This window comes from Mytilus edulis, chromosome 9, assembly GCF_963676685.1.
Source record: "Mytilus edulis chromosome 9, xbMytEdul2.2, whole genome shotgun sequence".
Classification (NCBI taxonomy): domain Eukaryota; kingdom Metazoa; phylum Mollusca; class Bivalvia; order Mytilida; family Mytilidae; genus Mytilus; species Mytilus edulis.
In genome coordinates, this window is record NC_092352.1 from 29,548,866 (window position 1) to 29,564,685 (window position 15,820).

Below are 15,820 nucleotides of genomic sequence, written 5' to 3' on the forward strand. Positions count from 1 at the left end.
GTTGTTATCTAATAGTTTGTTTCTATGTATGTTGCATTGTCGTTTGTTTTTGTTGCACTTCAGTGTTCTATTGTTTCGTTGTTATCCTCTTATAGTTGATGTGTTTCCTCTGTTTTAACTTGTTACCAGGATTTGTTTTCTCTCAATCGATTTCTGACTTTTGAGCAGCGGTATACTAATGTTTCCCTTGTTTTTTCTATAAAGTGGAAACTTACACCCTATTATCAGCAATAGGTAAAGCATGAGCAACATATATGACAGGTATCAAAATCTGCTGTAAACGGCTGCAAAATTTAGGCATTCCAATGACAATTTGAAACGAAGATAAAAGTCTTTATACGTACAATATTTGGTCAATAGCAATCGGGAAAACAAATATTAGCGTATCGGCTGTACAAATTATCGGTGAGAAGGTGCAAAATCTAACAAAATATGCTGTGTATTTTATCTCTCATCATAGCACTGCAAACGACTCGATTGGTGTTCATAAAATTGAGAATGGAAATGGGGAATGTGTCAAAGAGACAACGACCCAATCAAAGAAAAGAAAACAGCCGAATGCTATTAATGAGTTTTCAATACATCGAGAAAATCCCGCACCCGGAGGCGTGCTTAAGCTAGCCCCTTAACAAAAATCTGTATTATTTCAGTGATAATGGACGTCATACTGAACTCCGAAATATATTAAATAAACTAAAATTAAACATTATACAAGACTTGGGGCAGGCGCAAAAATGCAGCGGTGCTAACATGTTTTTGAGATCTCAACACTCCCCAATACTTCTAGACAATGTTTATTAATACTACAGGATACGCATCTCAATACGGTTAATTGTATATGGGCCAATTTTTGATTTGTGAATGTTCTTTTGGTTTTATTTAAACTCGTTTTTTTTCTCCTCATAAAAATGTATTTGCCATGTCAAAGATCTCGTTTAATGAATTAATGCGATCGTAGTTATCGATATTCAAACTTCTTTTATAGTATAGAAAAAGACAAACTAATGTAAAAAAACAGAATATATATATATATATATATATATATATATATATATATATATATATATATATATATATATATATATATATATATATATATATATTAGTATGGAAATTTTTACTGTAAGTTGCAGATCTAAAGAAATTAGACTGCACCAAAAGGAAGTGTTTGCAAATCCTGCTATGCATGCACACCATGTAAAATTACGTATTCGGTAAAATTACAAATCAATACGACTATACTAGTATCTGAAGATCTAATACTCCGTAAACCTGTCGCTAGTTAGTTGTGACACCGACACATCGTATTGATCAACCAAATGTCTTCGAATGTAAACCTTATGTAAGTAGAATAGGCTATTCGAGCGTCACTGATGAGTATTTTGTAGACAAAACACGCGTCTGGCGTATATATTAAATTTAGTCCTGGTATCTATGATGGGTTTATCTATATATTAGCAAATTCGTCGTAACAACGCCTGTATTGTATTGTATTTTGATATTTATAATACATAATTGTTATTTACTATAAACTAATCTGTTTGGGATACATATTTGAGTATTCAATCAAACACGTATGTGTAAACTTTTACTGATTAATGATAGCAATGGAATTGTTATTACGTTTACAATGGCTCACAATGATGTTTTCGTAAATATAGATATATTTGCTAAGAGCCTTTTAAACTGGAACAGAAAACATGCCAGTTTTGTATGAGGTAAGTTTTGTAACTGTTTTTTATTGATTATAAAAACGCGAGCTTACATTTTGTACGTTTCCTGAAACTTAAAAACTGGTAATTTGAACGAGCAAAAGGTGTAGTTGAAAAGTTAAGCTCATTTTGCACTTGAGGGCCGTATAAGTTCATGTCTCGCTTGGCGTATGTGGTATTCTGCCTTCGTAGATAATATTCAAAATATGCAACATCTTCTGAACTTCTGCGAAAGACAATGATTTCAGGCATTATGCAGTTGGGACAATCAATCAGGTTTTTAAACAACACTTTTTGCAAATTCATTATATATTTTTAAGTAAATTAAACTTAATACGATAGCATACATTTAGTACGATTGTATATTATTGTTATTAAAAGACTAAATTATAAGGAAAATATTCCAATCAAATAACAAATCGAGAAGTAAAACATGCTGTTTTTATAATTATTATTATAGATTTGTCAACAGCAGCAAAGATTAACAAGATATCCTGAAAATGTCAAATCTTCTGAACTAGTACTGAAAACAATGATTTAAAGCATTAATCAATTAGGACAATACCTATTCTATTAGCCTATTGAGAAAAAAATCAAAGAACTTTTTTGTTTTCCGTTCTATTTTTTGTACTTAAATAATGCCGTTAGTTTTCTCGTTTGAATTGTTTTACATTGTCATTTCGATGCCTTTTAAAACTGTCTATGCCGTATGGTGACCTATAATTGTTAATTTCGTTGTCTCTTTGTCTCTTGTGGAGAGTTGTCTCATTGGCAATCATACCACATCTTCTTTTTTTATATTCAAGGTCTCTATATTGATTCAGAGGAGCAGAGAAAGCAATTTCTTTCAAAAACTCTAATAGAACAACCTTGCTATCAGCTTGATGATTGATAAACATACATTTAAACAATATTTCTAGAACGTACATTAAACGGAAGTAACCAAGGCCACCAACACAACCACATGGATATTCTGAAATGTTTCGAACATTTTATATAGCTCATTGAAATATAAGTTCTCATATAAAAATATTGCCAAAGAGGGGTTTTGACGATGGTTTGATAACTGCTCACGTGTCTCTTTCAAATACTGGTATGTTTTTGTTGCACATTAGTGGTTCTCTTGTTTCGTTTTTTACCTCTTAGTTAATGTTTTTTCCTCAATTTTAGTTCGTATCCCGGATTTGTTTCCTCTCAATCGATTCATGACTTTGAACAGCGGTTTATACTGTTGCCTTTATTTGTCTAAATTAGCAAAGAGAGAAGGGTTGTGTCTACGAACAATTAGTTACCCCACCCACCCATCCAGAGCCCCCAGTTTTTGGTAGGGTTCGTGTTGCTTAGTCTTTAGTTTTTAATGTTGTGACATGTGTACTTTTATTTGTCTGTTGGTCTTTTTCATATTTAGCCACGGCGTTGTCAATCTATATTTAATATGTGAGTTTGGCTGTCCCTCTGGTATCTTTCGCCCCTCTTTTGAAGCTGTAATGTCAGTCTAGTTTGTCCTGGTATTTCTTTTTGTTTGTTTTTGTTGATGCCGGTCTATCAGCTTGGAGAACTCGGATTTCCGTAAGTCAAATGTGGTCTTTTGAACTTTTCTTGGTCATTGTTCTTTTATCATTGTTATGGGTTTTTTTAATGTATGAATATATATATATCAAATATCTGCTTACTACCTGATTTAATTATTTATCATAACTACAATTAACTAGTAAAAAGATGGATACATAAGATTTGAAAATATTGAACGATTGATTTTTTACTGATTTTTAAATGTGATTATTAAAGTTTTAATCCCTTGTCGCTGCTTTAAAACCACACATGTTGCATTCAGCTTTCAAGCGACAGTTAAATTCCTGTGGGTTTAAATAATATCACAATAAATATTGTCTTATATACTTTAAGAATTGCTCTGTTGTAACTAAACACTTGTCTGTCTTGATTCAATGTCTTATTCAGTATTGAAAAGTTTTCAATAGGTTCAAATAAACTGCAGATCATTTGATAATATTTTTTTTAACAATTTCTTATTCCCCGTTCAGTAAAAAATCTTTCATTTATGTTAAAGAGCTTTGACAAAATTCTTTATGTGATAAACCAACATAATTTTGACATTGTTCGGTTCAGATATTATGATGAGAATGTTTTGGACGATATTCAGTAAATGGTGTATTATCTAGAGATGGGGATGTATGATAGCATTATATGAATGATGTAAGTTTTTATTTCCTTATTTTTTTTATTTTCTTGATCAATATTTTCTATTGGAACATGCCGATTGTGAACGTGGAACCGAGGTACAATATTTTTAAAGAGTCTGAATAGTTAATAGGTTGTGTTGAATATGTAGATTTTTTTTTCATGCAAATTAAGAATAACTGCACTCTTTCAACGGCATTAATGTTAGTCTACCAAATACAAATATGTGTATTTTGTCCCTGAGGTAAACATGAATTCAAGCAATCTAGAAACAAATTAATTTTTTTTTGTTCTCGTAAGAATTTGAAACTCACATAACATTTTGTAAAGTTTATAACGCAAAACTTTTACCCAACTTATTTTTCCAACTTTAAATTTTCATATATCAAGGAAATGCAACTTCTTTTATACTAGTACTAGAGACAATGATTTGACAAAATCTTACAGTTCGGTCGATATATATGTCTATTCAAACTAATTTGTCATGTCCACGAGATAAAAAAAAAAGCATCAAGGAATATTTATGGTACAATTAGCCTATATTGATCTTGAGGAACACAGAAAGCAATTTCAATCAAAAACCTCTGATGACAGCTATAACCATATAAAATAAAACAGACATTTAAAAAAAACGTATTTTTTATTTAATACTGCAGAAAATACGTCAGCTTTGTCAATTTTCAGCTTTTTCTGTATCCGACATCATCATTTCTTTTCTACATCGTGCGAACGTATGACGCAGGACAAAACAATATCATACTGCTAAATTGGGCGTGTGTTTAAAAATGGCAAAAAAATACGTCTTTTGAGTTATTCGCGGTAGGTTTCGGTTACATATGATGCCTAAGACATATAATACAATATGTCTAATATGATGCCAAATGATCTAAATATAAAAAAAATAAAGATAGAATTGGAATATAATACTATAATATAAGTGCTGAAGTGGACAAATATGTACTTTAATTCTGATTCTAGATCTGTTTCTAGCTACATTCGTTTTCTTTTGGGATCCCAATCTGTAGATCAGATTTATAGATTCTTAATATTCCTATGCGACCTGTCGGGATTTTTCCCAAACTGAAATGTTCAGCATTGTCGTTTATAATTAAAGGTACATACCGTATTAAATTGTGTACATAAATAAATTAAAGGAATAAAAGTTGTTGATACAAATGAGATTTGTTTAATCTATAGTCTCAGTGTATGGTTATAGCTACATAAAGGGAAAGTAAATACTAGTATTTGAAAAGGAAAAATACAGACTATGCATGTATATACCATGTAATTAGGATTTATTACCTAATGTAGATGGGTTTCAGACATAACATATATGTAAGTAAATTTCTTTTTTATTGTCCCATTTATGAGCATTATGTTTTCTGGTATGCGCGTCCGTTCGTCCGACCTTTCGTCTTTCCGTCTGTCCCGCTTCAGGTTAAAGTTTTTGGTCGAGGTAGTATTTGATAAAGTTGGAGTCAAATCAACTTGAAACTTATTACACATTTTTTCCTATGATATGATCTTTCTAATTTTAATGCCAAATTAAAGTTTTAAAAATTAAAATGTTGTGCCATCCCTATTTTCACAGTCCACTGAACATAAAAAATGATAGTGCGGAAAAGGCATCCCTGTACTAGGGACAAATTCTTGTTATAGACTTTTTTAACATTTTTGATTTGTTCATATATTTTAAAAGTCGCTGATGTATTCTATTAATGAATGAAAGACAATCAAATGTAAATACCTTATAATAATTAATAGAGAAATATGTGGCTAAGGGGTATCTATTTGTACCTTAATTCAACGGGTTTATTTTAGTCTCATTTTTATCCCACCAATCCCCTGTCCGTCTAGATTTTTTTTCCTCACATAATTTTGAATCAACAATTTTTATGCAATGTGCAGAGTCTCGATTTTCTTGTCTGCAAAATAAGATCCTTTCACCGATTTGATTTGATGATTTAACTTTATGCATAACAATACCAGGTTTGTGGACCCTTTTTTGTTTAATTAAATAATTATTGAACAGGCAATATCTTAGTATCAGATAAATTTAACTTCAAATGAATTTTCCAGATGAAACTTTGTCAACACTCACAAGTTCAAATGAAATCTAATAGTCAATAGTGATATTTAATTATTTAATTATTTAATTGCTAAAACTTTTCGCAATGGTTTAATGTTTACAAAACAATATAAGTATAAATTGATAAAGACGAGCTATATACATTGTACGACCATTGCTTACCTGACGAGAGTCAAAGTTTTAATTTCAAATTGATTGTGTTTCATTAGTTTGCCATATACAAATTTTATAAGAGATCATCATGACATTACTTCTTATGACAACACACTAGACGACTATATTTCTAAGTCTTTCAATGCTGAAGTTAACAACATGGTACTTCACTCGAAATTTAGAACGCAAAAGAAATTGCATTCACGATGACAGTAAAACAATTAAGTAATTGTATATCTACCGAGATAATCGAATACTTAATCGAGTAAATTCTCAAACATTGTAGCAGCATCCTAAAATACAATTAAATATACAACATTTCGACTGCACTACGATTTTCTAAGGATTTCGATTTGTTAAGGATAACGGATGTGTGTGCATAAGTATCTTTAATTTCTCTTCAAAATTATAAAATTTAGGTTAAATTGATTGTTATCCATTACTTATATGTTACATCTATGACCAGAACGCACCAAATAGACATTTACACACAAAAGTTCATAACGTTTCGAAATTGTTACCTTGGAGAAGCAACATAAAGCATATTATCTCCGCGCTGTGTATTAGCATGTCACAGTTAATTTCTGTCTCGATACAGCTTCTGTGCACGTTACTGCGATCAAAAAGCGATATCACTATTCGGTTTCGACATGAATATCAATTATATGGTCATTTTGATACATTTCCTGCTTACAAAAGTGTTAATTTTTCGAAATTCTCAGGATTTTCTTATTCCGGGCATAGATTGTCATAGCTGTATTTGGCACAACATTTTGGAATTTTGGGTCCTCATTACTTTTCAACTTTGTACTTGGTTGGTTTTAAAACCATTTTGATCTGAAAGTCGCTGATGAGTCTTATGTGGACGAAACGCACGTCTGTCGTGTGAAATTTTAAGTTATTCTTGATACAGATTAATGCTGATGCTGAAAACATTATATACGAAAAATGGTATCTAGCGAATAATAATGAATTCACAGCACTTTAAATTGTTTGGTGAATTAGTTTTGAAAATTTCGTTGTAGGAATAAATTATGTTTTCTATTAAGACAAAAAAAATCAGATGCACCAGTACCAAGCATAAATGTTTCTGCTACGCAGAGGCAAAACTATACTATTTGATCATATATGTTAACTGCTAATTCCAATTTTGAACTCTAAACCTTCATATCCTTGATTTTTGTGGTATTAATTTGCTGAGCAACAAAGTGAAAGAATAAACAAACGTGTATATTATACAAAAGACAGAAAAGGTAATTTGAGATATATTTCACTTTTGTTTGATTAAACTGTGATTGTTAATACAACTTTTATGTTTTATTTGAAGAACTGACATCATATAGTATTTAAACTTACAAAATGGAACTATCAACACTTTCACCTGAACTGGACAGACATAAATCAGAAATGGAAAATGAACTTCTTATTAAACTTGGTGTCAAGAAAGAAGAGGTGAGATCGGATTTATTCATGTATATTCTTTTTACAATATTGCGTAAGGGCCACTATTATATCTTACTTTGAAGAACCCTGACATCACATTATTCTATTCAGCGTGAAAACTTGAACTATCAAATTTTTCATCTGAACAGGGACTCAAAGATTTTTTGCATTTTGTCTCCTGTTTTTCTTCTAAACATTATCAGTTGGGAATATATCAAAGATTTCCGGGAATACATGCAAGGTGGTTGTTAATGATGTTTAATTCACTTGCATGTTTCAAATTAGCAAACCAAATATAAAATGAAAAGTTATCACTGTAATAGGACCTTGACTCAATTTAGGATACGTTTGTCATTTCAGTTCGACTGGCATCCGGACATCATAGACCGTAAATCAGAGCGTCCTAAGTCATGTATTCATATTGAGTATCCTTTAGATATCAAAGTCGGACGACCGAAAAATGATACAACAGAACAGAATCGTAAGCTGAAATAGACAAAAATACATCTCTAGATATTTTTTTATAACTGTTATTATCAGAGATCCTTAGTGCAATGATGTACACCAAGTAAATTCCAATAGTATGCAATAAAATGTATTATTCACGTAAAAAAAATGGTCAGTTTATGGCAAACAAATAAAAAGATGTTAAATTTGTTATACTAGTACTTCAAATAAGAAATATTCTGTATATTCTTATAACTGTGGCTTTTTCAGAAAAAGCTTATGTTTGAACATAGATAAACGCATCAAAGATACCAGGATTGAAGTATTGTATTTGCTCCAGACGCGTGTTTCGTCTACAAAAGACTCATCAGTGACGCTCAAATGAAATAATGTTAAACAGACCGAAAAATGAATCCTATATCATAAAAGGGATGACATAAGGTATAGTGTTTCCTAAAGATGAGTGTATGTACTAAGTATGATTCTGTGTATTATAGGTAATCCATGGTATTGTAACAACCAAGCTCTCAGGCAAATGACAATGGTTAGTATGATTAAAAGGGCAAATGAAAATTTATCAAATTTTCAGTTTTTCAGTAAATTAAATTTTTCCGAAGTTATTGAGATACCTTCCTTTTTGCATTAAATTATGGATCAGGTAGGAGAGTAACGCTGGTTAATTGGTTAAAACGTTTGAATTGTTTCAAATTTTGACATGTTGAGATCTTTTAAAATAACTGTTGACTATAAGGTATACGGGTTATACTCATTGTTGAAGGAATTATCTTACTTTTCAAATTCATGATACAAAGGTCTGCAGGGTAAACATTCTCGTAAAACACCATTTTATCTATGCATACCTTTAGTATGTGCATTAAAAAGATTACAACTAATACTAAACATTGTTTTACATTGTCTTATGGGGTCCTTTTATAGCTGACTATGCGGTATTGGCTTTGCTCATTGTAGAAGGCCGTACGGTGACCTAGAGTTGTTAATGACTGTTTCATTTTGGTCTCTTGTGGACAGTTGTCTCATTGGCAATCATACCACATCTTCTTTTTTATATTATGTGCGTTGGAATTGTTTTAAATATTTTTCTTCATCAGGGAACGCCCAAAACTAATTATTTGGAAAGCTTCCGATGTATAAATACTTGTATATAACCAAAATAAACTCATCAATAAGAGACAAAATTATTAATAAACTTCTTACGGCTAATAAAACTTAAGAGAGGATTTTTGCAGACAAACGGTGCACCAATCTTAATTCAAAACAAATTATTTTAAGTTTAACAATTCTAATCTGTCATCGGTTAAATAGTTTTATTTAAAAAAAACATGCCAATCTGCTTTGGTTATCATCCTGCAAATAAAGTCATAAGGTTAGTGTTGTATTTGCATGGGAGACAAGTTTGTAGACATGAAATAACTTTATTTCAGACTCATTTTGACTATGATAGATGTCATGTTATTTATCATTTTGTTAACTTTATTTTCAGGTTTCAAGACACGGCCCAAGAAGTTTATATTTCAACAAACATCGAGCAATGTCAAATACTGTCAATATTTTACGTATTTAACAAATTATGTATATTTACATGTTATTTCAATTAATGATACATATATTTTTTATCTTTAACCTTATCGTTAATGCATCTGTACAAGGGCAAACCGAGAAAAGAAACTCTTTGAGATATTTTTTAATGATTATATATACATGACAAATTGCACTGAAAGGAGTTTTAGCTACGATTAAGACAAAAAAAAAGGATTCGTAGTGTTAAGTAATATGAGGCAGGCATTACCTGTAAATAGGGACGAAGTCTGTATGAATTATTTTTTTGTAACTTAAATATTTGTTAAAAAAAAGAAACGGAAATACCGGAACGTTTCCGATTTTGGTTCTGTTGTTAGGGATTTTTGTTGTGACGTTATTTAAATTATGACGTCATATGCAATGTAGACAAAGAAACGCTATCATCAGGTAACGTTTTTTCATATCAAAGAATTATTAAAAATGAAATTGGTATTGCGCGTTCCTTCCTATTTTATACTAGACTGATAAATATATATTTTACTCAAAGTTTCATACAAACGAGACCGGAAAAAGGAAGTACATTGTACATTTCTGCGCAGGTCCGGGATTTCAAAACACGACAAAAAAAAATTGAACGATTTTGAGTTCATTAGTATACAATGAAAAATTCGGGAAATTTTCCCGAATTTTTTTTTTTTATTGAATTTTCTACTGTTATTGGGGACTTCGTCCCCATATTAATAAAAGTGGATTTTTTAAAGAAATATCGTTTTAAGCAGTCAGTTTGACCAAATATGTCAAAATAAGCTTAAAAACATCGTTGATGTATTATTGACTTTAAAATAATTCATCCTCAATTGAATCCGTTTTCAAGTGACCTTCTATGTAACCCTTTAGCTGGAGATGCATAACAAACATGTACTCGGGGAGCTCAGCTAATAAATAGACAAGAGTTTCAACATTAAAAGTGTAACAATGTACAATTTGGTTGAATGATTAAATCCACAGAAAATAATTCTTATACGGATAAAACGATGATTAACATACGGTTTTACTTACAACATGAAATCAAACAGACTTAGAAAAATCCAATTGCACGAGCTCGTTGTCTATTTTGAATTATATTGGGTTATATGCAGTCGCCAGTCTTAAAATATCATCTCGGTTATAAACTATGTGACTTCTAAACTCAAAATTCACACAAAATGCTGATGCATATTTTCGAGTCTATGCATTGTTAATTTTTTATTTAAGACTTTTTAGAAGTTGGATATACGATTGAATATGTTATAGATGAAATATGAGAATTTGGGTTATATTGGTGAAAATTCATTTGACAGCATATGCCCCTTTCTATGTATGTTGCATTGTCGTTTATTTTTTGATGCACTTCAGTTTTCTGTTGTTTCGTTGTTGGTGTGTTTCCCTCAGTTTTAGTTTCTAACCCGGGTTTGTTTTTCTCAATCGATTTATGACTTTTGAACAGCGGTATGCTACTGTTGCCTTTATTTAAATCTTAATTGATAGAATGTTGGTGAAGTATAAAAGAATGGCCAATTCCTTTAAACCCTTGCATAATTGTCAGATGACTCAATACTTGAGTTTATGTCGTTAAATAATCATTTTAACAATAATTTGTAATTTGCCTATTATCTTGAAAACTCGGTAGAAAGAAAGATACTTATAAAATCAAAAAGAATCAACAGGACAGATTTGTAAAAATGTCTCATAATTGAAATCGTCTCTCAACTCTTCATATGAGTTCTTCAACTTTGATGATGATTCTTCATTTTTTATGGTAAAATTAGCAACACATAATCTTTAGAACCTATAATTAATTTTCATTCGGAGAATAATGTTTTTGGTGTTATATCTTTTTAAGTCTTTGTTTAATTGGTTTACCTTTTTATACCATAGAGACTAGAACATTTTCATTTTCTCGACTCTTTACTCCGAATTTTTTTTTCGACAGGTTACCTTCTTTCTTTGTTAGACATCCTGGAACTCGGTCAAGCAAGAGTAACGTATATAGGTAAATTCGAGATTTAATCGGTACAATTTTGAGGGAAAGTTTACTCTTTTTAAAATGCTTTCTTTACATGACTTAATCATCAGAAAGCAGTAAATTTTCGCTTCAAATTACACCGTTTATATAATTGATTTTACTTCTTTTTGGTTGCTCGTAGATGTCTTACCACAGAACCAGTAACCTTTCGAAAAAATATTTAATCGAAGTCAAAAGTTGGTACTATGAAAATAGACTATTCAGAGTTTGTATACACATTCGTCTTTCGTGAAGATCATGTTGACCACTAAATGTTAGTGTTTTTTTTTACTTTTTTGTGTTGTAGCATTGTTTTCTCAATAGGTTTATACCTAAACAATTTCCTTGTTCCCTTATACACAGAACCAAAAGGAAGTAATGAAAGAAACACAATTTTAAATAACGTGTTGACAACAAATGAAAGCCACAACTATGAAAGAAATCAACAGGCCACAACATCTTTTCTAAGATTGTACACCCACATTTGAATATCCTATAGGATTTCTTTTATAACTATTTTCACAACTGGGTCGATGCCACTGCTGGTTCCAGCCAAGTTGTCAGCACTTCGGTGTTGACATGAATATCAATTATATAGTCATTTCTATAAATTCACTGTTTGCAAAAGAATGAATTAATCGAAATACTAAGGATGTTCTTATCTTAGGAATAGATTACCTTGGTCGTATTTGCCACAACTTTTTTGGAATTTTGGGTCCTCGATGGTTTCAACTTTATACTAGTTTGGCTTTCTAACTATTTTGAACTGAGCGTCACTGGTGAGTCTTAATCAGACGAAACGTGCGTCTAGCATATCAAATTATTAGCCTATAATTATAATTATAACTATTTAAACCACTGGATCAGTGCCACTGCTGGTGGACGTTTCGTTCACAATGTTATCACCAGACCAGTAGGCAGCACTTCGGAGTGACATGAATATCAATTATATGGTCATTTCTATAAATGTACTGTTAAAAAAGTATTAATTGTTTCAAATACTAAGGATTTTCTTATCCCACGCATAAACCAACTTAGTCGTATTTTGCACAATTTTTGAAATTTCAACTTTATACTCGTTTGGCTTTCTACCTTTTTTGATCTGAGCGTCACTAATGAGCTAGCTTTTAACCCCGATTTAATCCACCATTTTCTGCATAAAACCAGGTTCTCCGCAGGGCGCAGCTTTATACGACCGAAGAGTTCGAACCCTGAACAGTTGGGGCAAGTATGGACACAATATTGAAGCTTGATACAGCTCTGAATTTGGATTGCAATCAAATTTTTAACATAATATGAGTTTCTGACACAAAACAAATGTCAAGATCTTACAAATCTATTGCGCAATATTGTGCAATTAAAGATTTCTTTTAACTTTTCAAAAATTTAGAATTTGAGAAGTTAAAAAAAAAATTTAAAACAACTATCCCCCCCCCCTTTTGCAATAAGTTCAAAACCTGACATTTCTTTATATATAATATACAAGTAGTGTAAGGGAGGTAAATGCGAACATACCCAACATTGTATGTTAAATGTTTTAGAATTACCTCCCTTACACTGCTTTAAAATTGTCTTAATTGTCCATTGACCCGAAATACCTAGTTTTCCCCCTACCCCACCCCCCCCTCTATTTCCGAAATATTTTAAGCCATAACCCCCAAAGTCAATACTAACCATCCCTTCATGGTATGGAAACTTGTGGTTTAATTTCAGAGAGATTCGTACACTTAAAGATAAATTATTGTTTGAAAACTACAAAAATTATTGTTTTGGGCCCCCTTTTTGGTCCCTAATTCATAAACTATTGGACTATAACCCACAAAATCAATCCCAACCTTCCTTAAGTGGTATTGAACCTTCTTGTAAAAAAATAGAGATCCATACACTTAAACACAAGTTATTGTCTGTAAACTAGAAAAATGCTTCTTTTTGGCCCCTTATTCCTACATATTCGGAAAAATCAACCCCACACTGATTCCCAACCAACCCTGTGTTATATGGAAACTTGTTGTACAATGTCAGAGAAATCCATACAGTAACACACAAGTTATTGTCTTGAAACTAGAAAAATGCTTGTTTTTGGCCCCTTTTGACCCTTAATTCCTAGACTGTTTGCCCAATAACCCCTTAAAATAAATCCTAACCTTCTACTTATGGTATTAAACATTGTGGTACAATATTAGAACGATTGAAATACTAATACACAACTTCTTGTCCTGAAACTAGATAATAGTAGTAATAGTAAATTATTTATTATAGTGACATGTTTTTCACAAAATACTATATAATACAGTGAGATATAAAAACAATAATTAGAACACCCACCCTTTAGGTCTATAAGTCACTTTAAACATAAATTTCAATGGCATGACGAACAAAAATAAATAAAAATTTTCATATAAAAAGTTTTTTCTCTTACTGAAAGCTTGCAATAGATATTTAGCAGTTTTTCTCGGATGTTGACATAGTAAAATATATTTAAACTGTTCTTCATTTGATAGTATACATAAATTGTCTATTTGTGAGAAATGTTGCAGTCGCAGATTGTTATAAAAATTACAGTTGATAAGGAAATGAAATTCGTTCCACACAGTTATCGCCACACATTTTACACAAACGGTCACATTTGTCTTCACCTACAAAACCACCAGTTTCTAACCTGAGTGGAAGAATGTCACACCTGAGTTGTGCTATTATGGATCTTTCAGTACGGTTAAGATTAAGTTCAATGTATTGTTCACAGCAGTATTCTAATAAGGGAGCTACCATTTGATTTTTATGGGGGGGGGGGGGGGGGGGGGGGGCTAGGATGAAAAATTTTGTCCTGCCTTTTTTTTTAGTTGTAATCTCTGTCCTGCCTTTTTATTTTTCACTCTATTCGGTCCTGCCTTTTTTTTATTAGTTTATCCTGACTTTTTTTACCTAAATTGTCATCCTGACTTTTTTTTTTGCAAAGTGTCTCATCCTGCCTTTTTTTTTAACTCAAAACTCCTGTCCTGCCTATTTTTTTCAAATTTCATCCTAGCCCCCCATAAAAATCAAATGGTAGCTCCCTAAATGTTGTTTTTTGGCATGCCACAAAACAAGGTTCAACCCACCATGTTTTTCTTTAAAAAAATGTCTTGTACCAAGTCAGGAATATGGCCTTTGTTATATTATAGTTCGTTTCTGTGTGTGTTACATTTTAACGTTGTGTTGTTTGTTTTCTCTTATATTTGAGTGTGAATTCACATTACTATAAGACATGTCACGGTACTTTTCTATCCCAAATTCATGTATTTGGTTTTGATGATATATTTGTTATTCTCATCAGATTTTGTCTAATGCCAAGTCTGTTTCTGTGTGTTTTACATTTTAATGTTGTGTCGTTGTTCTCCTCTTATATTTAATGCGTTTCCCTCAGTTTTAGTTTGTTACCCCGATTTTGTTTTTTGTCCATCAATTTACGAGTTTTGAACAGTGGTATACTACTGTTGTCTTTATTTTGCCCCTTTGTGCCCCTTATTCCTAAACCTTTGGGACCATGACCCCAATCCCAAGCTTCCTTTTGTGGTTATAAACATTGTGTTAAAATTTTATTTATTTCTTTTTACTTATTCAAAAGTTAGTATGCGGAAACAATCTGTTTTCAGACGACGCCGACGTGTTACCAATAAACGACCAAAAACATTTAAATTTTTACGGTCGTATAAAAATGTCTGTACCAAGTTAACCATTCGTTTGATGAATTTTAATTCTTTGATTTTGTCATTTAAATTGGAACTTTCCGTTTTGAATTTTCATCGGAGCTCAGTATTTTTGTGATTTTACTTTTTGCATTATATTTGTGGGATACAAATTTTTGTGGATCTCATTGATTAAGTTGACACAAGAATTTAAATGTTGAACGAAGTGCACATTTTCTAAATGCATGTATGCAACCTTTGGTCGAACAACGAAATAAAATATTGACAAAAAGAAAGTTCTTCCTGAAACAATAGTGCATATGTTGAAATTGTATGGCAACGAGTTTAACAGGTTATCTATTCTAATGTTTCCAAATTATAGAACCATAATGAAAGGTAGGGCCAAAAAAACACCATAGAAAAGAGATGCAAATGCTGAAACTACTACATACCAAATATCATTAACTCACCATTTGTGGTTCATCTTAAACTGACATAATCACAAAAATTCACAATTAAACCGGCAAAA

At 31.4% G+C, this 15,820-nt stretch overlaps 1 protein-coding gene across 3 annotated transcripts; it reads left to right on the forward strand.

Annotated features, from left to right (window-relative positions):
• Positions 1–1,558: 1,558 nt before the first annotated feature.
• LOC139490290 (uncharacterized) lies at positions 1,559–10,539 on the forward strand. Of its 3 annotated transcripts, none has more exons than XM_071277128.1 (5): positions 1,559–1,718; positions 7,481–7,605; positions 7,957–8,077; positions 8,541–8,587; positions 9,545–10,539. In XM_071277128.1, the coding sequence occupies exons 2-5, from the start codon at positions 7,513–7,515 to the stop codon at positions 9,623–9,625; spliced, it is 342 nt and encodes a 113-aa protein (XP_071133229.1). In that variant the 5' UTR covers positions 1,559–1,718; positions 7,481–7,512; the 3' UTR covers positions 9,626–10,539. The 3 variants fall into 3 exon arrangements, with proteins under 3 accessions (XP_071133229.1, XP_071133231.1, XP_071133230.1); XM_071277130.1 differs by lacking the exon at positions 1,559–1,718 and adding an exon at positions 3,787–3,926; XM_071277129.1 differs by lacking the exon at positions 1,559–1,718 and adding an exon at positions 5,124–5,246.
• The last annotated feature ends 5,281 nt before the right edge of the window (positions 10,540–15,820 follow it).

Excerpts from the sequence above, each read along its gene's own strand:
- LOC139490290 (XM_071277128.1), top strand. The coding sequence starts at position 7,513 with ATGGAACTATCAACACTTTCACCTGAACTGGACAGACATAAATCAGAA. Across the intron at positions 7,606-7,956 it reads TTGGTGTCAAGAAAGAAGAG|TTCGACTGGCATCCGGACAT; the intron begins GTGAGATCGGAT and ends TTGTCATTTCAG. Across the intron at positions 8,078-8,540 it reads TGATACAACAGAACAGAATC|GTAATCCATGGTATTGTAAC; the intron begins GTAAGCTGAAAT and ends TGTGTATTATAG.